General features: G+C 39.9%; 1 protein-coding gene across 2 annotated transcripts in view; it reads right to left on the bottom strand.

Annotated features, from left to right (window-relative positions):
* The window catches only part of LOC139463945 (kinesin-like protein KIF28P), a 53,355-nt gene that overhangs the window by 18,461 nt on the left and 10,451 nt on the right, over window positions 1-24,443 (bottom strand). For both annotated transcript variants that reach the window (XM_071245409.1, XM_071245410.1), the window contains exons 6-16: window positions 15,255-15,362; window positions 12,992-13,122; window positions 11,287-11,357; window positions 10,304-10,364; window positions 8,349-8,537; window positions 7,630-7,736; window positions 7,023-7,189; window positions 5,751-5,882; window positions 4,475-4,629; window positions 3,805-3,953; window positions 3,530-3,667 (exon numbers count right to left, since the gene is read on the bottom strand). In XM_071245409.1, coding sequence (XP_071101510.1) covers window positions 3,530-3,667; window positions 3,805-3,953; window positions 4,475-4,629; window positions 5,751-5,882; window positions 7,023-7,189; window positions 7,630-7,736; window positions 8,349-8,537; window positions 10,304-10,364; window positions 11,287-11,357; window positions 12,992-13,122; window positions 15,255-15,362 — 1,408 coding nt within the window. The remainder of the gene's footprint in view (window positions 1-3,529; window positions 3,668-3,804; window positions 3,954-4,474; window positions 4,630-5,750; window positions 5,883-7,022; window positions 7,190-7,629; window positions 7,737-8,348; window positions 8,538-10,303; window positions 10,365-11,286; window positions 11,358-12,991; window positions 13,123-15,254; window positions 15,363-24,443) is intronic.

Genomic DNA, 24,443 nt, shown 5'->3' with positions numbered 1-24,443 from the left:
TAGGAATCCTTGTCATACTTTCCAGTTCAAGTCTGTGATGAACTAAAAAACTGTTAATCTATAGGCATATGAAAGACTAAAAGCCTGGCTGTGCTTGTTAGGCATCAGAGATTAGACTATGCTATTCAAGAAGTAAAGATTTTTTGTTGTGTGATAGTTAGATTTAATTGAATGACACTTGTGTATTTTGTAATTAGTTGATCGGAATTTGAGAGTTGATTCTGGATTGTGGAGTTGATTTGACGTTGGGATCATGGTTGGGATTGGTGAGTTGGTAGAGATTTGGGAGTTGATAAGGATTGTGGAGTTGATTGGGATTGGTGAGTTGATTGGGATTGGGGAGTTGATAGTGATTGGGGAGTAATTTGACGTTGGGATCATGGTTGGGATTGGGGAGTTGATAGATACTGGGGGGTTGATAGGGATTGGGGAGTTGATAGGCATTGGGGAGTTGATTCTGGATTGGGGAGTTGATTGGGATTGTGGAGTTGATAGTGATTGGGGAGTTATTTGACGTTGGGGTTGGGGAGTTGATAGGGATTGGGGAGTTGGTGGGGATTGGGGAGTTGATAGTTGATAGGGATTGGGGAGTTGATAGAGATTGGGGAGTTGATAGGGATTGGGGAGTTGATAGTTGATAGAGATTGGGGAGTTGATAGGGATTGGGGCGTTGAAAGTTGATAGGGATTGGGGAGTTGGTGGGGATTGGGGAGTTGATAGAGATTGGGGAGTTGATAGGGATTGGGGAGTTGATAGTTGATAGAGATTGGGGAGTTGGTAGGGATTGGGGCGTTGAAAGTTGATAGGGATTGGGGAGTTGATAGTTGATAGGGATTGTGGAGTTGATAGTTGATAGGGATTGTGGAGTTGATATGGATTGTGGAGTTGATAGGGATTGGGGAGTTGATAGTTGATAGGCATTGGGGAGTTGATAGGGATTTGGGAGTTTATTGGGATTTGGGGAGTTGATAGAGTTTGGGGAGTTGATAGGGATTGGGGAGTCAATTGGGATTGTGGAGTTGATAGGGATTGGGGAGTTGATAGAGATTGGGGAGTTGATAGTTGATAGGGATTGGGGATTTGATTGGGATTGGGGAGTCAATTGGGATTGGGGAGTTGGTAGGGATTGGGGAGTTGATAGAGATTGGGGAGTTGATAGTTGATAGGGATTGGGGAGTTGATTGGGAATGGGGAGTTGATAGTTGATAGGGATTGGGGAGTTGATAGGAATTGGGGAGTTGATTGGGATTGGGGAGTTGATAGGGATTGGGGAGTTGATTGGGATTGTGGAGTTGATAGAGATTGGGGAGTTGATTGGGATTGGGGAGTTGATAGGGATTGGGGAGGTGATTGGGATTGGGGAGTTGGTAGGGATTGGGGAGTTGATAGAGGTTGGGGAGTTGATAGTTGAAGGGGATGTGGGAGTTGATAGGGATTGGGGAGTTGATTCTGGATTGGGGAGTTGATTGGGATTGTGGAGTTGATAGAGATTGGGGAGTTGATAGGGATTGGGGAGTTGATTCTGGATTGGGGAGTTGACTGGGGATTGGGGAGTTGATTGGGCATTGTCATTCTGGTTAGGGATTCAGGGATTCAGGGATGGGGATGGGGTCGTGATTGTAATTGGATGGGGTGAATGTGAGATTGGGGGACGTCATTGGTTGTTGTTTTTAGAGTCTGGGATAAATATCTTTCTGAGAGATTTGAATGACACATACTTGTTATTAATATGACCCTCCACAAATAAACAAACAAAACATGACAGTATGCAAGATGACACATGACTAGAAGCAAACATTTAACAATATCCATGGTATCTGAAAAAAGTAGAGATTTTTCCCAAAATATGTGAGAATACATTTCTTTTCTCAATTTCTTTTTGAGGAAGAGAATAAAAAACAATAGTGAGACATGATATTAGGTTGCCACATAACATTAAGCAAGTTAGAGAGCAAAATATTTATCAATGTACACCATATACTGCATGCAAAAGACACATACATTGCAAGGTATTATGTGAACAATGTTTTTTTCCATAAAAAGCCCACTTTAGTAAACAAATATGAATAAAATAAACATATCAAGGTTACTCCTGTCAAAAAATAGATGGTAGATATATTTCAAAATATTTGAACACTGAATTTGAATAAGTCCTTGTGTAAAAATAATACTCACAAAAACATAAAACACTAGAAGATATGAGGAGAAGAAATTTGTTAGATATATAGTTAGATTACTAATTCACTACCAAATAGTAAATGACGAAATGACAAATAAAGGATTTCTGTTATACTCTCAGCTTCAAGAAATACCTTTTGATCCTGTAAGAGAAACAAAATAAACTAAATATTCATTACATAAAAAAAACACCCACGGTAGATTATCTCAATGATATTTTTTCTCACAAAATGAGTGCTTGAATTGGACATGCCCTACCTAATGATCAGCCTGCCACAAAAACATATGATACCCTAACATTCAAACCTAGCTCAAGTACCTTCAGTACCAACAATATCCACATCAGCAGCACACCACCTGGGTACCCACCAACAATACCACCCTCATTATCACACCTCCAAGTGAGATTGACCAATCAGAGCAGAACTACTAACCCCATGAGAGTCTGTATACCATCAGTAAAATCCAAGGTGGTTGTTACTGACCTAATATGAAACCGTATACCATTAGTAACAGCTGTCTTGGACTTTCCAACACCCACCTCGCATATTTCACATGAAAATTCCTGTACAGAAATTCATTAAGACAGAAAAAAATATTTTTCATTTCACCAGGCCACTGCCCCTTATGACAAACCTCTGGTCTAAGCAATAAATTAAACGGAATTTGTGAAACAATTACAGCTGTGTAGAGGGGAGTATGTATAATACACACCGACAATGAGTTTTGATGTTTTTCCACCAACGCCACCCTCAGTACCTACCCACAACACCACCCTCAGTACCCACCCACAACACCACCCTCAGTACCCATCCACAACACCATCCTCAGTACCCTCCCACAACAACACCCTCAGTACCTACCCACAACACCACCCTCAGTACCCACCCACAACACCACCCTCAGTACCCATCCACAGAATCCACCCACAACACCACCTTCAGTACCCATCCACAGAATCCACCCACAACACCACCCTCAGTACCAACCCACAATACCACCCTCAGTACCCATCCACAGAATCCACCCACAACACCACCCTCAGTACCCACCCACAACACCACCCTCAGTACCCATCCACAGAATCCACCCACAACACCACCCTCAGTACCCATCCACAGAATCCACCCACAACACCACCCTCAGTACCAACCCACAATACCACCCTCAATACCCACCCACAACACCACCCTCAGTACCCATCCACAGAATCCACCCACAACACAACCCTCAGTACTCATCCACAACACCACCCTCAGTACCCACCCACAACACCACCCTCAATACCCTCCCACAACACCACCCTCAGTACCCTCCCACAACACCCTATTTAACAAAGACCACAACTCACCTGAGGAACATCCCAGTTCTCTTCTCCATCCTGGAAGTTCTCGTACATCTCCTGCATGAGGAACTTCCTGTTGAGGAACTTCTCCCGCGGCCAGATCCACTCATGCTTGGTCTCCAGATTCACCACTTTAATCATCACCTTCACACAGAGTCAAAGTACCGATTTAACACATCTTCAACATCGCTATAATAATTTTGGGATTAATTAATCATCATCCTATTATCATTGATCTTGTCTCTGTTATACATATGTATAAATGGCAAGTGGATACCTACCTCTGTACGACCTTTGAGTTGACCCCTCGCTTCAGGGGAGACAATCATGAGTTCAAACTTCATCTTCTTGTCAAGTTCTTCACTGATGGAGTTACATTCCTCCACACTCGGCATCAGCTCTATCATGTCTTCCTTCAACAAGGCTTCATCTGCAGGTGATGGAGACAAATGATCACATACTACATCTCATTTCTACAGTGTGGTGCAGAGTTGCATCCCTTGGCCACACCAAATTGTGGGTTTGAATCCTGGTTTGCCCCAATAATGTTTCTAGGTTTGTCAGCACCATACCCATGCTTGTGGGTTTCACCGAAGTGGCAAACGTCAGTGGCCTGCATCACTTTGAGCTTTCTTCCAACATTAAGCTGACATGCCATGATATAACTGGAATACTGTTAAAAGCGGCGTTAAACCCAACTCATTCACTCACTGACTTTATAAAGTTTAAATCTCAGTCTAACTGTGTCAATCCCAGCCCTGTCAATCCAGAAAGCCTGCCTTTCCAACGATTACTATCAGGAACATCTAATTATTTTCATTATTCATATTAAGATTCAAATTTACAAACTTTTTGAAGGCTATTTTCATGATGGACAAATATCAAGTATTATTTATCGTTTATCGTTACATCCCTGATTAACGTATTAATTCTTCATCTACAGGCACTCACCTCTAGTTTTGTTGGAAGAGTCCATGTCGAAGCCCCATTTGGATGCCGCCTCCTCCTGGGCCGACTCGTAGGTCACCTCGGGGAACTTGTCCTTGGCTGCATCCCTTTCCTTGGGGTTGATGTACACAAAATACATGGTGCTGCCGAACCTCAGTCTGGGGACAGGCACAGGAAAAACTAACATTACACTGACAGGGTAGCAGCAACATCAGTGCGAAAATGTCTGTCCTAGCAAGTTTGATTCAATTTGTTCAAAACTCTCTGTTTCTCTGTACATTCAAATGTTTTAGCCTAAACATAAATTGATGATTACCAAAATTACACATGCGACAAAGTATCAAACGTGAGAGGTAATTACACCACCTAGGCCTAGACTTGAAATGGGCTTCAGATCATGGAGTGTAGGTACCCTTTTACTCTGTTTCACAGTCCTTAACCATATTATTTTCCCTTTCACCCAGCCCTTACTGTAATGCTATATCCTAAATGAAGCAAGTCTAGATTTTCTACAGGTTCTGAATCTCCCATCTCACTGGGGCGCTGTTTCAAAATAAATGTTGTTGCTTGTTTCTATCAAAACTATATAATTTCAGAGATTGCGCACCACTTTATTCCCCTATAAACAAGAGTCTCACTCCAGATTCAACCCTTCTGGTCTTGTGACTTACACTCCATGAAGCAAAGAATGATATTATGATAGAACGAGTGCACATGAATCTCTAACACTGTGCAAACACAATACTATTAATGAAATTAAGACATTAGTGTCTGCCTATTCTTGAAATGTATTACAAATAACAAAAGAATCAATAAGAATTGTTCAAATACAACTTCATGCAGAGCTAAATAGACACATCATTATTAGTGTAAACATTAACATTGATTCTTTCACAAATATATTTGTAATTATCAGTCATTAGTGTTTTCATTTCATAAACATTTTGTGAAATTCAGTCATAACTGTACTGTATCGTATTCATCTGGTTCCATGTCTTTGTCGGGGCGGTCGGGTAGCCTAGTGGTTAAAGCGTTCGCTCGTCACGCCGAAGACCCGGGTTCGATTCCCGACATGGGTACAATGTGTGAAGCCCATTTCTGGTGTCCCCCGCCGTGATATTGCTGGAATATTGCTAAAAGCGGCGTAAAACCTTACTCACTCACTCACTCACTCCATGTCTTTGTCAATGTATTTCGGACACTTCTCAATGTCATTTCACGATGGTTACAAAGAAACAAGTGTTGTCGGAGCTAGAGTATAACACCATTAATATCATACCTGTCATTGTGTTTGAGCGCCAGCTTGTTGCTGATGATGTTGCCATTCCTGACAGTCTTGAAGTCTATGCTGGCCGGCTCTATGTGGAACACTCCCCCTTCTTCAGTGATGACTGCATGCTGGTCACCAATTCTGCATCACAGTAACATAAATATTAGAATAGTAACAGTGTCGCTCTCTGTCCTGCTAGTAACATTGTCATGCAAGGTTGAAACAGTAATATTGTCACTGTCAGAACAACAACATTGTAGCTCCTTATGTTAGAATAGTAACAGTGTCGCTCTCTGTCAGGCTAGTAACATTGTCACGCAAGGTATAGTATATCAGAATAGTAACAGTGTCACACTCTCAGAATAGTAACAGTGTCACTATGTCTGATCCGAGAAGATCTGGGCTAGAATAGGTTTTCAGCAACAGGGATCAGGTGGTCAGACTCGCTGACTTGGTTGATGCATGTCATTATATCACAACTGCGTGGATTCATGTCAATCACTGGATAGTCTTGTCCAGACTCGATTATTAACAGATCACTGTCATATAACTTGAATAGTGCTGAGTGTGGCATCAAACAACGAAACAAACAAACACAATATGTCAGAATAGTAACACAAAATCATGGCTAGTCAGATGTGCACAGCTTCCTTTATAGTTCAAGACAATTAGCCCACTAATATGAAGAACTTTGAACCTAATTGCTAAGTGATGTATGTCATATGAAAATTCTGTTTGAAGGATGGATTTTGGATAGGTTTATTGCATGTCGAAGGGAAGCAACTCAGCACAGCGAACTGCTGTGCCTTTGACGACTGGGCCACCTGTGCCCCCAAGCAGTATTAAATGTCTGCTGAAACAACGTATCTACATAATATGGGAGAACACCCAAAATTAGTTACAAAGCTGAGAGACCTATGATTATTGGTTTAGTGAATATTGGATTCAAACCAATGACTGTGTATCCTGGACAACAAAGAGACACAACTCCGTATATGAATTTGTGAATCCCTAGGGTGCCATCCAAGCACACACATCATGTGTTATCCCTGTGAGGATTCTGGGATTCAATAGGACCCATGTATCCTGTGCTCCTCAGAAGTGCTGTCTAGCAACAATCATAACAGTGTGTGGATGATTGCTCATATTTTCAACTACTGCCTTAGTCCAGAGTGATTAGCTGCTGATTGCCTTAGTTTAGCTGCAATACTGCCGACTGCAGTACTTCACTGATCATTTTTAATCCATCTATCCAAATATTTTGCTGTGTAAAGTCTTCACCTTGGACCCATGACGATCAAGTCGCAGTCCTTCTTCCCGATCGTTTTCCTTGCGCCGTCAAGGAATGCCACAATGTGTCCTGTCAGTTGGGGGTCAGGGTTCAAGTTGGACAGATGGGGAGTTGTCTTCTTCTTCTCCATGATTTCAGCTATGTTACCTTGGCCCGTCTGAAATAATGAATATATTATATTACTCCCATACTGCTCTTGAACTAGTACTATTTTCTGTAAACCTACCCCAGAGTGCTCTTAAACTAGTACTATTTTCTGTAAACCTACCCCAGACTGCTCTTAAACTAGTACTAGTTTCTGTTCACCTACCCCATACTGCTCTTGAACTAGTACTAGTTTCTGTACACTTCCCCATAGTGCTCTTGAGCTAGTACTAGTTTCTGTACACCTACCCCAGACTGCTCTCCATCAAGTATAAGTTCTCATGTATCAAACTGATCTCTGTCATGCATTCTGTACACTGTACACCAGATTCCTCTCTATCTTGTGCTAGTTTCTGTACACCTATCTATTCCTGTATCCACTGCAGCAAAAGCTACCTTCTGTGCACCTACTCCAGATGTCACTCTAGCAAGTTCTACCTTCTGCACACCTACCCCAGATTGCTCTCTAGCAGAAGCTAGTTTTTCCTCAAAACTCTTCTTCATCTCTTCCATTTGACGGGCATTCTCTTCCATTATACTCTCATACTCCTTCTTCCTCTCTGGGCAAAAAGTAAGGAAACATTGCATAATTTGCCAAAATATCAAATAACATTTTTTTCTTACACTTCTATATCAATACAATCTGCTTATTTCTTTGCCTGTTATTTGAAAGACAAATTACAGTATTATATAATTACATTGCAAGTGATTCCATGGCATTTGATTGGCTTACCAAATAATATTGTTTCATATACCACACACACCAAAAATAGGCCATGCCTACTCATGGACTGTTGATTCCTGATTGGCTGATAATTGAATGGGCCGGGCTTGTGTTGCATTGAGTACGTATTGTCTACAGGTTTTGTGAGGGTCATGCCTCACTGAGACACCATGCCTCATTTTTAACATGGATATACAACTCAGACACAGAATATTACTTCTGAACTGATCAGTACCTCTTTTATCCCCTTTAATGCCAACCACCAGGCAGGGTAACAACAAGCACCATCCTTAAACATCTTTTGATATGACGAGGCCATGGGATCAAACCATCAGCCTTCTGCTCTTTGAGCAGAGCTAGTGTATGATAGATAGCCAGTACTACATTCAACTGATGTCAGTGTTTCCACTTTGTCAAGTTTCTTCATGATCGTAGAAAAGATGCCTACCTTCCTCTGTCAGACCATCATCATCATCGTCATCATCATCACCGCCGCTGCTAAGTTTGGCAAAGGCATTGGGATTGCCAGCCAGTGCAGCCTTTAGCTTCTCATTCTCCTCCTGCAGTTCGCGGATCAGCTTCTCTGTCGGGTCTTCATTGACTGATGCAGTTGTTTTGATCTGCTTGGCTCGGTCAGCTAATAATACATGGAGACAAAGCTGTTTATGTATACATAAGTACATGTAATAATTTTTTCTGTATATGAGTATGGTTTTTGGCCACTTTTAGCAATATTCCTGCAATATCACAGCTAGGGACACCAGAAATGGGCTTCACACATTGTACCCATGTAGGGAATCATACCTGGGACTTCGGCGTAATTTAAAAAGGGGGGGGTTGGTGACTTTTAAATGCATGTGATGAGGCAGGAAAGCCTTTAGTGATGCTGGTTGTAAACATTATCCCTTTGGTGAAACCCATGAGCATACATATGGTGATAACCAAGTATCAAAGTTAGGGAAAATCTGGGATTCAAACCCATGACCAGTGGATCCTGCCACAGTCAAGGGACTCTGCACAGCATATTGCACAACCTTAAGTCACAGGTGGCACCTTGTAAGAAATATTTCCCAGTTGAATGAAGGATATATAGTTAGATAAAAAATGCACCCCCCCCCCACCCTGTAGGCAGTAAAACTATCTGTGAGAGGATTTCGTTATTTTGGACCACTCTCTTTTACAAATGCTGTAACTACCCTTGACTAGTCTACAGACAGGGTCATATAGAAGGGTTAACACATTTCTAGTGAGTTAAACTTTAACATCTTGCCATACTCAAATACATTCATCAAAATTTCCTGCAGCACATATGAGATATATTCCCAATTACGATATATGTATTAATGGATTGATGGAAACTGAATATGGTTTTCAAGGAACCATAATTTATGTTGGCTTTTTAAATACAGATATAGCCATTTACATGATTTTCATACAAATTTACTTTGGCAATTACACACAGGTCATGTTAACATAGACAGGCTATTCGAGGGATGCTAAAACTAATGACATCTATCATGCATGTTTAGGGAGAGTCGTAATGCTTTAGTACATTCAAGGATGAACAAAATTAAGTACAACTCTGGTATGAATGACTGGTGTTTAACAATTAATTCCTCAGAACAATTATCATGTTAATAATTACATGGAAAGGACGAGACGGGGTAATTAAGGACCCTCTTTGGCCAACTGGAAATATCAATTGTTTAAATCACAGAAAACTTTAAAATATTGATTTTGAACTTCTTCAAAGGGTTGAGAGGCAAGACTAAAACATGAGACCAAAAGGCTGATTTGCATGCTATGAGGAATTGAATTGTTGATAGGCATATCTTAGAGTGAGTGAGTGAGTGAGTGAGTATGGTTTTACGCCGCTTTTAGCAATATTCCAGCAATATCACGGCGGGGGACACCAGAAATGGGCTTCACACATTGTACCCATGTCGGGAATCGAACCCGGGTCTTCGGCGTGACGAGCGAACGCTTTAACCACTAGGCTACCCGACCGCCCCCATATCTTAGAAGTTGACAGATGACAAAGTAGAAAATTTAAGGATAACAACTTCTTTATAATAGTATATATCAAGTGTAATAAAGTTGTTATCCATGAATAGTCTACTTTGTCATCCGTCTACTTCTAAGATATGCCTATCAAACAATTCAATTCCTCATAGGATGCAAATCAGCATTTTAGTCTCATGTTTTAGTCTTGCCTCTACAACACAAACATGTGAGTTCTGACATAAACAAAGTCAATTTTTCATTCATGTGAACACATCTGATGACTTTCCCAACGACTTCTAAAAGCTTTACCCATTTCTTATATGATGTACATCATTTGGACAAAATGTGGTCCTTATACTTCGTCGTTTAAAAAACGAGTCATTCAGTAAAGCATCTTACCATATCGGAGAGTAGAAAGGGACTCGTCAAAGTTGATGTCAGCTGGGCTCACAGCAGCAATCTAGACAGGGAGGAATATAGACAATCACAAGCTATGAACATAACATATAATCTGTCCTCATATCGGGTTTGAAACCTTAAACCTTTCTGTCACTATAGAAAGAAATTTAAATGCCTACTTGGCTTATTACTCTGGATAAACCATTCTTTTAATACCATTTTAATTTCAGTACAAGAATATTTGATAATTTGGTTTCTTATTACACACTTTACTGAAGTGTTCAATTAATGATTAAACCACAAAAGTTTTTTCTTGGATTACAGAACTCTTGTACATAAATCTTTGTCAGCAAGCGTGTGGGGGCAGAAAATAAAAAAAATATTTTAGATTGTTTTAGATGATTTTGAGTTATTTAAACATGTTGCCATGCCATAATGCAGAACATTCGTCTCATCAGTGTTGCAGTTTAGAGTACTGTATGCACAATTTGGTGCATATATGCACATTTAGGTTTGCATTTGGGGAAATGAAAATCATAATACTTTTCAGATCTTTTTTACCACTGTTCATTTTTTCAAGGTAGACAATTCAGTAAACTAATTTATTAAATGTCCTTGCTTTTTCTAAAAAAAATTACTTCAAGAAAAAATGATATTACATAATCACATATTACTGATATCTAAAAACATATTTATATATCAAGTATAATAGGAGTTAAAACATCAGTTGAATGCTCTAACAGAGTATCTAACATCTAGTCTCTGAAATGAATATATTTTACACACACAAAAAAGTTAAATTATAGTAATAAAATATAATCAAAAGGAGCCAAGAGACCTTCTTCATTTTCAGACCTGACACTGCAGTAATCTAGACTTGCACAAATATTACAGACTTGCAAAGGCTTTATTGGCTATATATTTGTTTCAGGGTCTGTATGACAGACAAGGGTAACAGGGTAACAAGTTCTGGAGATACGTACCATGATGGTTTTGCTGTTTCCTCCCAAGGCATTCTTCAGCAGCTTCGTCAACACAGAGTCTCTGTAGGGAACTGCAGCAGCAACATGATGTATGGTTACAATCCAGAATTGTCACACTTAGAACTGTTGTGATATCACTAATCTCTTAAAATCATTTGTCAGTTCTCACTACCGCTAAAACAAAGATCTGAGGACATTGCATTATGGGTCACGTCAAAACGACCTTTGATCCGACCAATCAGAGCTTTGCATACCAGATCAGGAAAGTGACAGTCGGAATGTGTTTTCTAATCATGCAACAATAAAAATGTCAACACAAGAGTATTCAACATTTACAGGCTTATATCAATGTATTTCAAAGCATAGTCTGGAATGGAAGTTGCCAGTTTGAAACTAGTGCAATATTGCTCAAGAAAGCTACTTTCTGATTGCAGACTTCTTGTTAGTAATTTCATTGGTAGGTCAAAGTTCGCAAAAGGTCAATCTGATGTGACCTGTAATGTCCTCAGATCTTTGTTTTGCGGTAGCGAGAACTGAGATCTGATCTTCATTGTGATATTTCTATCCTGATCTAGCAATAGCTTCACATTGTGCTGAATTGTCAAAGAAACTATAATTCACAGTTCAAAGTCCCATCTCTCACACACCAGATAGGGTAGCTGCAGACTGCAGACTGGTTTGTCATCTCCATATCCTTGCTTGTGTGTTTCTCAAATTTGTTACCAACTCTCTACAACCTGAGTCACTTTAGGATTGATTTACATTTAAGTTGACACACCATGACATAAACATATATTATTGAAAGTGGGTAAAAGGGTATAACGACTCACTCACTCATGCATGTTCCTGTGAGTAAGGGTTATCTGCCCTTGAGGGTGCAGTGTGAGAGTGAGTGAGGGTTTTAATCCACTTTGAACAATATTCAGTCTAAACATGGTGTGTCCACTAAACATTAAAAGAAGGACCTAAGTGATGCACAGTGTAATCCTGGCCAGCATGAGGGTAAAATGCAACAAGCAGATCTTGCAACTAGGGGACATAACTCTGAACATCATCTCGATCACTGAATTAGTTGGTTGACAGAATTTCTATTTTCTGTTTTTACACAGGCATGTTAATCAAGTGTGGTTCCAGTGTTTTAATAAGGGAGGGGTCCAAAATATCAAAATCCTTTCTAAATAATTGTACTGCCGACAACATACCACATTTGGTTTTCAATAGGGGATTTGGGGGGGGGGGGGGGCAGACTCGCTGACAACTCCTCTGGATCCACCTATGTTAATGTTAGAATAATGTCCCCAGTGTGTTGTTAAACATATTCTAAACCGTAACTTAAATGTAATATGAAATTGGTCAGTTCGACATCTTGTGCTATTGTCACTCTGTACACTAAAGTTTCCATTCCATCTTGGGGGCTCGGGTGGCCCTGTCGTCTAAGGCGCTGAGATTCGCTGTGCAAAGTTGCGTCCCTTGGGCATGCCAGAAACCTATGATCCCAGTTCGCCCCAATTATGTTTCTAGGTTTGGCAGCATCATACCCGTGCTTGTGGGTTTTACCGAAGTGGTAAACGTCTGAGGCCTGCATCACTTCGGGCTTTCCTCCCACATTAAGCTGACACGCCGGGATATAACTGGAACACTGTACAAAGTGGTGTTAAACCCAACTCACTCACTCACTCATTCCAACTTTGGAGACAAATCATACCTCTTATATTTTTCCCAGAGCTCTTGTCTGCAAGAGCAGCAATACAGTTTCCCAGACATGACAGAGACTGGTTGATGGCGGCACCCTCTTTGAGTCGGTCACCTGTGGCGCCAGTGCTCTCTGCCCTCTCGCTGGAAGAGAAAACATAACATGAAGAACAGAAGAACTTTGTTTAAATAAAACATTTGTGGCATCTTGAGTGTTACAAAAATACAGGTCTAATAGGCTATGGTCTAAAAATAATCAATATTGTTGCTCTAAGTACTGGTATTGCCAAGTAAGGGAAGCTAACCAGCTGAAACATTAAATATTTTTTTATTTTCTAATAATTTTGAAATAAGGATGTATCTCCACCTGCTAACAAACTCACTTTATAGTTATCTTTTTTATTTGTTGTTAAAGTAATATAAGCTAAGTATCCATAACTGTATGTGGAACCTATAGCATTTGACCTCAGCTAATTTAATAGCATGTGAGGTTTTACATCACTTTTAGCCATATTCCTATCATATTACCAAAGTGAACTTCATTCATTGTACCCAACTGGTTGAATAATTGAAATTCCTAAAAAAGTTTCGTAATTTATGTTAAAGAACAGGCATTTGAAAACATACATTAATGAGACAGTTTTACCCACAATGCACGTTCTGGACTACCTCTGACATCCTGGAGTATTCATAAATATCACTCCATCAGTGGTCGCGGAATATTTTGCAGAAATACCCATACAATGCAGAATTGCACCTATCTCACAGAAAGTCACATTTTCTGCACATTTCGTGAAATATTTGCATTTATCTGCTGCAGAATTTTCGTCAAAAACACTGCAGAATATTAACATATAATTCCAAGCAGGTTTTAAACGTGTAAACATGTATTATTGCATATTGAAAGTGCAGGTTTGCATATTCACCTGATGATTCACTTCAATAAGCTAATTTTAAGTTTATCATAAAAATGCCTGTCACAAGTCATTCAGGTGCAAAAATACAAAATTCATGAAAAATAAGCTTAAAAGTCTGCAGAATGATGTGCAGAATTATCAAAATTGTGTTGCAAAATTTGACTGCAGAATGGTTATTTTGGGGGCCATGGATCAGAGTGGGACCTGCTCAATGAGATGGAGGGTGTAGTTGTCAGTACAGGCGGTAACAGAGGTGGTAACAGTTTAGGACCTCAGTTGGGTGGCAGCAATAACTTAACATACTAAAATCAGTTCACATGGTTTTAAAATGTTATTTGGACATTAAACGTGTTACGTTAAACATTTTCAAAAATAATTAGACCAAATTACACTATTCTAATGATGACGTTAATTTGGTTGACAGATGGTCCTCTAGACTAACATTTAGTCTCTGAAATCTTATATTACACAATATCCTTCTTGACTCTAAAAATAAAAAAATTCCCAATGCTGATTTCAGAATTGAGCTAGCTTGAGCTGGCTAGACTTACTTTTGTTGCCTTTCTAGATTATTTATTTTCCATCAAATAAATACATTCAACGGTCATGGTGCAGGACTAATGGTCCCCATAAGAAACAATCTGGGCAGCAAGCAATTACTATTTCCTGTTTGTTGAATACATTGCTTAGCCTGACATAGGAAGGGTCAGCACTGTCTTTGATCTCCCTGCAAGAATGTAATAGCTAATACAGAGAACAGAGGCATACTTAGCCATGTTTGCGGTTGCTTGATAAAATGGGGCCAATTTGAGACGAGGATATTCCATAAAACTTAACCTGCCAATCAACATTCAGTAAAATTTGACTATAAATATTCATACTTGTTTGAAATCCAGCTATCTCATGGGTCTTGTTAAACTCCAAAAGTCCCAATATAATCCCCATCTTGACCCGATGCCCACTTCTCTAAATCTACACTAGGTACCATATATTACCCAGGGGCCAGTGTTATCACAAGCCCTTGCATCATCGGTCACTGTCCGGTCACACGCTGTTCCATCTTGTCCACTCATGCACATATACTTTTAATGGTCTAAAATCTTTGGCATTAGTTCCTGGAATACTGTGAGATATAAATATATTTAATTGGCTGAAATGGCTGAAATATGCTTCTGTGTCCCTGAAACACAAGAAAGCTCTGGGAGTGTCGCCTAACAATCTTTTTTTTTAAATAAATGACCAAACTGTTTAAGTTTTTCCAAAACAAGATACATTTTTTGTTTAAATTACAATACCCCATGCATGACACCCATCCACTTTGAGATACATGGCCTCCAACTATGTGGAACACAGACTGACCTGCCAGCGAGATCGACCAGGTTGATGACGGCAGACTTGGTGGTGTCCTCCCCAGCGGCGTTGGTGAACTTCTGCAGCAGGGTGATGCCAACGATGGTGTGGGCCCGACTGAAACACAGATGAAACATTCCGATATACAACATTGAACTTGGAAATTACTCGATTCTGATTGGTCAGCCAGAGGCTATTAAATCACAATAAACCCCCTCTGACTGAAACATCTGGTTTGATGACCGTATCACCGCGGAAGCTAATATTCATATAATAGTACTTTTTTCAGTCATTGTCGGTAGGCATATTTAAATAATTATATCTGCAATTACAGGTTACAAAATGCAAACCTGTGGTTACTACAATATTCAAAGGATGTGTGGCAATATATACAGAATATAAGGATCTCCATGACAGACTGTATTGATGATAAGGATCTCTATGATATACTGTATTGATGAAAAGGATCTCCATGACAGAGTATATTGATGATAAGGATCTCTATGATATACTGTATTGATGATAACGATCTCTATGATATACTGTATTGATGATAAGGATCTCTATGACAGACTGTATTGATGATTATAAGGACCCCTATGACAGACTGTATTGATGATAAGGATCTTCATGACAGACTGTATTGATGATAAGGATCTCTATGACAGACTGTATTGATGATAAGGATCTCTATGACAGACTGTATTGATGATAAGGATCTCTATGACAGACTGTATTGATGATTATAAGGATCTCTATGACAGACTGTATTGATGATAAGGATAACTATGACAGACTGTATTGATGATAAGGATCTCTATGACAGACTGTATTGATGGTAAGGATAACAATGACAGACTGTATTGATGATAAGGATATCTATCACAGTCAGTATTGATAAGGATTTCTATGAAAATGTGTTTTGACAGTAAGGATCTCAATGAAAATCAGAGTTGAAGTAAAAGGATTTATAAGAAGGTTTATAAGAAGGTTTCATGGAGATCTATAAATGTTTAGGAATGTCCAAAAATAAAAACACATTTATTGAACTGTTAGCAGTCTATCCATGTAAATATTAGAGAATAATGACTCCACATGAATATGTTCAGAAGTCAAAACAAAACATTTACGCAGATGATAACTGGGTATTCTGTTTGCTATGTCTTTGTATCTTGTATGGTGAATGTTTTCCTCCACAACCACGTCCCTCCCCTGGATACTGGGAACAAACACTTAACAGACATGCACGTCACGTGTGTCCTTTAGCTGTTGTCTGCCGAGTTAACATTACCTAACTGTCATCACACATTAAGTGAAGGGCTGCATTCAGTAACTCCACCTGATGGCCAGGTTGACCTGGTGCACCGGTGACTCAGTAAAAGGTGAGACAGTATTGACATTCAGTGCAAATGTCCGGGCTGTTCTGCCATGGTTAATTCATTTAGAACTGGACAATTCCTCAACAACATGATACATCACAAAATGCCATGCCTTAATTGTTATTGAGATTGGTGCTAAGCTGTTAATTTATTGACTTAAAATGTTTCATTGTGAGACAGTTCCAGAAAATATTGTTCCAAAAATATTGAAAGATTGAAAAACGAGAGAGACAAATCGCGTCTTCATTCAGTTGAAATAATGCTAACAATTACTTGAGAATCTACGAAGAGTTATAAAAAAAATGAATAAGTAAGTTGGCTTAAAATTATCTGCCAAACAGTCGGGCAGATTGAGAAAACCATACGCAGCCCGACCTAAAAGTTACCAGCCATGGGCAGGTGGGCAGGCAGTTATTTCAGACACTGAATACCACACCCACCCACACCCACCCAGCCCCACACCCTCCCACATCCAGCACACCCACCCATACCCACACAGCCCCACACCCAGCACACCCACACAGCCCCGCACCCACCCACACCCACACAGCCCCACACCCACACAGCCCCGCACCCACCCACACCCACACAGCCCCACACCAACACAGCCCCACACCCAGCACACCCACCCACACCCAGCACACCCACACCCACCCACACACACCTACACCCACACCCAGCACACCCACCCACACCAACACAGTCCCACACCCACCCACATCCACACAGCCCCACATCCACCCACACCCACCCACACCCAGCCACATCCACCCACATCCACACAGCCCCACACCCACCCACCCACACCCACCCACACCCACCCACATCCACACAGCCCCACATCCACCCACACCCACCCACACCCACCCACATCCACACAGCCCCACACCCACCCACATCCACACAGCCCCACACCCACCCACATCCACACAGCCCCACACCCACCCACACCCACCCACATCCACACAGCCCCACACCCACCCACACCCAGAACACCCACCCACACCCACCACACCCACCACACCCACCCATACCCACATCCACCCACACCCAGCACATCCACCCACACCCAGCACACCCACCCACACCCAGCACACCCACCCACACCCACCCACATCACCACAGCCCCACACACACCACACACCCACACCCACACCCACACAGCCCCACACACAAAGAGGTTGAGACAGCCGAGAATGCCTTATCAAACTGCCTTATCAAATACTACAGAACATGTATGCTTTGAATAGAATTGATTTTTCAAATCATGAATAATGCATTTAAAGTGTCTACAACCCAGTCTGGGAATGGAGCTTCATATCTATATACATTAAAGTGTAATAGCACATAAAAAACATCACCTGCCGACTTCATGCTGTTTTATCACCCCAAACAGAAGATACCAGAACAAGTGCAAGGGCTTGTAATGGAAAACTGTGAACTCGACTTAAAACCATTATGATGACATCACACTATTGTTGTTGCAGTAGATTCCAAGACATTCTGAATTTGCAATTTAAGAAGTAAAACTGACACTGCTATAAATCATCATGCAAAGTTACAGAGAAATTGTATATCAGCATGATTTGAGCCAGAAAAATCACTAGAATCTGCTGATTCCCGATGTAGAATCAAAGAGCCCCTTAGGGTTTCTCCATTACATATATATTAAAAAGATTTTATCTTCATCTCAAAAAAGCCATTATCCAAAAATCTATCACCAAAAAATTTCTCAAGAGCAAAGAAAACCCATACTTCTTATACACATAAAATGACATCAAACTACACTTACGATAATGTACACTTCATAGTTAAACAGTGTATAAAATGCCCTGCCACTATAACTCAATGTTTATCGTGGCTAAGAATAAATCGGTTTATGTCACAGATTCTCATGAACCCTAACAGTAAAAAGGGACCAGTCAACATGTTCAAGCCATCCTGAAAGAAGTGTATTAACTCCATCAAAGCCCAGGCTTTCACCCAGCAGTGTACCTTGTCCTTCAGTCAACATTCAGAACGAGGACCCTCTGTAATGCTGTAGTGTGCAAGCCATCCACAATACCAACCTGGCCTTGATTGATCCAAATATTTATATGGTTGCATGGTATCAGCTATTGTACAATACGCATGACCTTTCAAGACAGTTGGTTCGCTATCAGCTAATCTGTATACAGTCTTTATGTACAGTGTTAAGGCAACTAGGCATGAATGCTAAGTTCTGCATTACACATGCGCTGGGGGTCACACTTCTTTATTCTCTCCCCATGTAGCCAGTGTCTATACAGCCATAATTCACCACCCCCACGCCTGTACTGTTCCGAAGAAGTAAACACGTCACTGAAGGATGTTGTTCTGTCGATTATGATTTTGTTTACAGGGCTTTATGATGGTATATAAATAAATACTGTATTTGACGTAATAAGCGCCCGATCTAATAAGCGCCCACAGTGCTAATATATTGGCTAGTGAACAATCCCAATTAGCACATCTTCCGATTGATCAGTGTACACATGACTTATTTATTCTTGCATAATACGCACTCATGTGTTAAATGCACCATTAATCATGGACATATAAATTCTGGAAAATATATCTGTCGTGTATAATACGCACAGACATTTTGTTGTTGTATCATATTGGGCTGTCAGCATAAACCACAACATTAACAATCTTTCAACTCTATCTTTTTTTCTTACCAAAACTATATTCTAATAAGAGCCCCCTTTTTCTATTTTTGAGAGTGCCTTGGGTGCTTATTACATTGAATACGGTATACAAATGAGCATAAATAAAGCACCTCCCACTTTTTGGGATATATGTGCAACATTAAACAAGGGTCATCAGTAAACGACAAATCCCCCGGCCCGCAATAGCAAAAGGCGCCACTTCATCCCCTGGTCAATACACGAACCAGGTTTGGATGAAACATCTTTCACAGTTTTCAAGTTATGCTCCAGAATCGAAATATGGATAATATGAAAGTTTTTCAATGTTGACACAAAAAAATCAAGGCCTTTCAAAAGGTATGAACCTTGTGATTACAGTACGATACAGTAGCTCCAGTTACAGTTTGCCTTCCCTGTATGGGCTCTTGGCAAACATGGGAATTGAAATAAGTGTCAGATGCAACGACAATAGTTTCACAGTTTAGGTCCCGCGATTTAGTTTTGACTTGTTTTACAAAAGAATGTGTCCAAAGTTTGCCAGAAGTTATAGTAAATCAAAAGATATCTAAACAATTCACTTCAAGGTTGAATATTGGTGGCCACAATGAAAGAGATATCAGATAAACTTGGAGCTCTTGTTTAAGAGTCAAGTTGGAAATTACTTCATTCCAACATGGGTGTTATATTAAGATGCTGATTCGTGGACATTCCACGACAGAACGGATTCCAATCAACCTATGATCGTCATACACAAGAAGTGACTAACGTATCAGGTGGTCAGCTAGGTGACTTGGTTGATTGCAGGTCATCGCACCCCTATTGTGTGGGATGTTGTTAGTATATCAATCACTGGTTTGTCTGGTCCAGGGTTGACATAGGCTGACATTATATGCAGGTAGTTGAAATATTGTAGAGTGTCGCGTAAAACAACAAACAACAAAAGAGGAAGATTTCACTGTGAGCATGTTTCCATACCCACCCCCACCCAGAAAAATGGACACTGATCATGGTGGCTGAGTTGGGTTTAACGCCGCTTTTAACAGTGTTCCAGTCATATCACGGCGTGTAAGCTTAATGTGGGAGGTAAGCACGAAGTGATGCAGGTTTCAGACGTTTACCACTTCGGTGAAACCCACGAGCACGGGTATGGTGCTGACAAACCTAGAAACATAATCGGGGCGAACCGTGATTCAAACCCACAATCATAGGTTTCTGGTGTGCCGAAGGGACGCAACTCTGCACAGCGAATCGCGGCACCTTAGACGACTGGGCCACCCGTGCCCCCGACACTGATCATGATTTTGTATAGTTGTTTACAATTTTGTGTATTTATGGAGGCATAAATGTAAAAATGGGTATGTAGACTTTGCGTATAATCTTATTAGCGTAACAGATTTACACTATGTGGGGGCATGGATGGCCCAGTTGTCTAATGTTCTGCAATTTGCTGTAAAGAGTTATATCCCTTGGGCACACCAGGAACCCATGAGTGTAGGTTTCAAACCCAATTTGCCCAGATTATATTTTTTGTTTGTCAGCACCAAGCCTGTGCTCGTGGGCTTCACAAAGTGGTAAACTACTTCAGGCTTTTGATCCAAAGCTGATACGACGTGATATCCCTGGAATTAAACCAAACTCACTCACTTACTACACAGTATGCACAGAATTTCTACCTCCATACGTTAACTCTTAAGTAAAACTATCAGAAATCGATTATTTTTATTTTCATCAACCAATCAGTATATAGAATTATCAGCCCAACAAGATTATCAACAACAATATCTTTATGTAGGTGTGGGAAGAGGACAGTCAGTGCTCCTAACAGCAACCCATTGGTCAATACCTGCACACTTTCGGGTCAAAGGTTAAGAAGACCATAACAATCCTCACTTCATGCATCAATACATCATGCCACCCAGTAGCCAGTAGAGCGTGAACCGCCTGGAAGCCATTGTCAATTGTCAGCGTATTTAACGTTCTTCCAGAACTAAGCCATAATTAATAAATCATACCATTGATTTCAGAGGTGTTATTTCAGGTCAGTTTGTACCTACTGCTGCTGCCTTAAATACACCTGCACTGTGAACGCTGCAGACTGGGTGAACTCCGGCTTGTACAGCGATGTGGCAAGAGTACTTACTCAATACAAGCATACATGCCTTCCAAGCAAAACAAACAATAACAAGTGGTTCCCATGGTTGGTCTGAGAAACATCGCGCCGACCAACAGGCACAAATCAATGGTAGATGACGCAAGTTCCATACACTGAAATTGACAGCCGTCTTTGACAAACATAGGGTTGTCAAATGCAAAATCATAATTTATTAGTGTCTTACATGATCTGGTCGTTTGGCATGTGTATGAGATATAACTGTAGGGGGATTATTGGAACCAGTTGTACCATTGGAATAGATGAAAAAAACACTGCAATACTATTGAAATAGAGTTCCAGCTATGGTGCATCTGAATAAGAGTTATCTCAGAGGAACATCTGAATTAGTGTTGTCTCAGAGGAACATCTGAATTAGTGTTGTCTCAGAGGAACATCTGAATTAGTGTTCTCTCAGAGGAACATCTGAATTAGTGTTGTCTCAGAGGAACATCTGAATAAGTGTTCTCTCAGAGGAACATCTGAATTAGTGTTGTCTCAGAGGAACATCTGAATTAGTGTTATCTCAGAGGAACATCTGAATTAGTGTTGTCTCAGAAGAACATCTGAATAAGTGTTCTCTCAGAGGAACATCTGAATTAGTGTTCTCTCAGAGGAACATCTGAATTAGTGTTCTCCCAGAGGAACATCTGAATTAGTGTTGTATCAGAGGAACATCTGATTTAGTGTTGTCTCAGAGGAACATCTGAATTAGTGTTCTCACAAAGGTACATCTGAATAAGTGTTCTTTCAAAGGTACATCTGAATTACAGTTCTCTCAGATGAACATCTGAATAAGTGTTGTCTCAGAGGAACATCTGAATAAGTGTTCTCTCAAAGGAACATCTGAATTAGTGTTGTCTCAGAGGAACATCTGAATTAGAGTTCTCTCAGAGGAACATCTGATTAAGTGCTGTCTCAGAAGAACATCTGAATAAGTGTTCTCTCAAAGGAACATCTGAATTAGTGTTGTCTCAGAGGAACATCTGAATTAGAGTTATCTCAGAGGAAATCTGATTAAGTGCTGTCTAAGAGGAACATCTGATTTAGTGTTCTCTTAGAGGAACATCTGAATTAGTATTCTCTTGAAAGCATATCTGACCTATCACTGTATTCAAAACATTATCATATAATTTTCCCCTCTTTATACTTAGAAAAAGTAACACTAAACTCAGCATGCCATTAATCCAGACTGGAATCTCATCCTTGCTGATTATGCCTGTAATTGGAAGCCAGGACATTGATTATAAAGGCAGTAAAGAAAAGATTTTTACCAGACACAGATGGGGCAACACAATATCCCTCGAAAAATCAATGACACATTACAAAACGTCTGTCTATTTGTTACAGCCCTCCAGGGGGTGTTATATAAAGTATCAGTTCCCTAATATGTGTTAATGATAACATTGCTTATTAGTACATCATAACCAAATCCTTTTGAGACGATCCCCAGGGTGCAGTGTTCTCATCTGTTTCATATTTGGATCTATGCATAAAGATTCAGAGTGACAAAACACTCTCCACAACACTGTATGTCAAGAAGGATGACTTCAACTTTCCAACAGTCAACTTTCCTTTGATGCCGAGCAATATTCCAGCATTTCCAGGTTTTGGTTTCTACATTTCACAGCTTTTTTGGTACAATCGACAGCTGTTTCTACAAAGATTTCAAAGATCGTCCTATTACTCTTGCTCAAAAGTTGTTTGATCAAGGCTACAACATTCTGGGCCTCAGTAAAGCTTTCAAAATGTTTTATGGTAACATGAGGATATTTCCAAATTTGAAGCATCTTTTCCTTTGTTCCTGTGTTTTTCAGGTAAATGATTGACTTGCCTTTACATGTGTTTGTGATGGGCATCACCGGTGGGTAGGATACATTCACCTTTTCACAAACACCTCATGTCATCACTATTTGATATAGATTCATAAACACATGCTTCTGATATAGTTGGACTATGCTTTCAGCAGAGATTTCTTATAATTATAGAACAGGTTTTGTCACTTTTATTTAGTTTTATGTTTTAAAAATGATGGTTCTTGTCAAGGAAAGTATTCTTACACATACAGTCTAGAGGATGTCCAGACTTTGAAGCAAAAGATTTCAGCATACAATCCCAATTGTCTTACAATTATTGAATAATATGCTTACCAACTAAAATTTGAGTATACAGCAAACCAAAATATCTTCAAGGATGGTCTGTAAAAATCCGAAGCATCGAATACCTGATCGGATTAATCGATATGGAAGCTTCATTCTCATAAATAAGAATAGACATCTATTGATCATTCTGGTTTGGCTCGCTGAGTATAGTCAAAGGAAAGATTGGCCAGCTGAAAGCTTTATTGTAGAAATGTCAATAGTAAATTGACGTACGCTTGACAGACAATGCCACATCGTCTAATTAATTTCTCTTAGATCCGCTAATTACTATTCTCATTTAGCAAGGCCACACAAGAAGACCTGTCATCTGATCAAAGTAGTAATGGTTCAGTGTTGACCTGGAAAGACGCTACATTAAATCCAATAATTGTTTTTCTATCTGGTGGTAAATGATCTGTTAGTCATATGGCATATAGTGCAAGTCCCTCTTAAGTTACATATCTAACGATGTAAACAGATATCTTAATATGTTTTTTTAAGGATAATATGTATTAATTACAATGACAAGATGATACTGCTCACACAGACTATCAAGTGCAAGTTCAGTTTATTCTCAGAAAGACCCACCAACGGTGATACATGAGAAAAATGTATAATATAAATTCATATATCATAATAATATCAAGATGACAGGGGTATTGTGCAAAATACATACAGAGTTTAAAAGTTAAGATGACATATGACCAAATGAGAGTTACAAGAATCTCAAACACGTTTTTAACAAATTCAACATTTCTAAAGATGGTATTGATGAATTTGTACAAGTTTTTCATATCTTTTAGTCTAATGCTTGATAGAAAAAATTCAGTTTATGCATATTAGGCCATTCCGAGAGATCT

This window comes from Haliotis cracherodii, unplaced genomic scaffold (assembly GCF_022045235.1).
Source record: "Haliotis cracherodii isolate W230 unplaced genomic scaffold, xgHalCrac1.p SCAF_16, whole genome shotgun sequence".
In the NCBI taxonomy this organism is placed as follows: Eukaryota; Metazoa; Mollusca; class Gastropoda; order Lepetellida; family Haliotidae; genus Haliotis; species Haliotis cracherodii.
The sequence above is the reverse complement of the archived record's forward strand: the minus strand, read 5'-3'. Positions and strand labels throughout refer to the sequence as shown.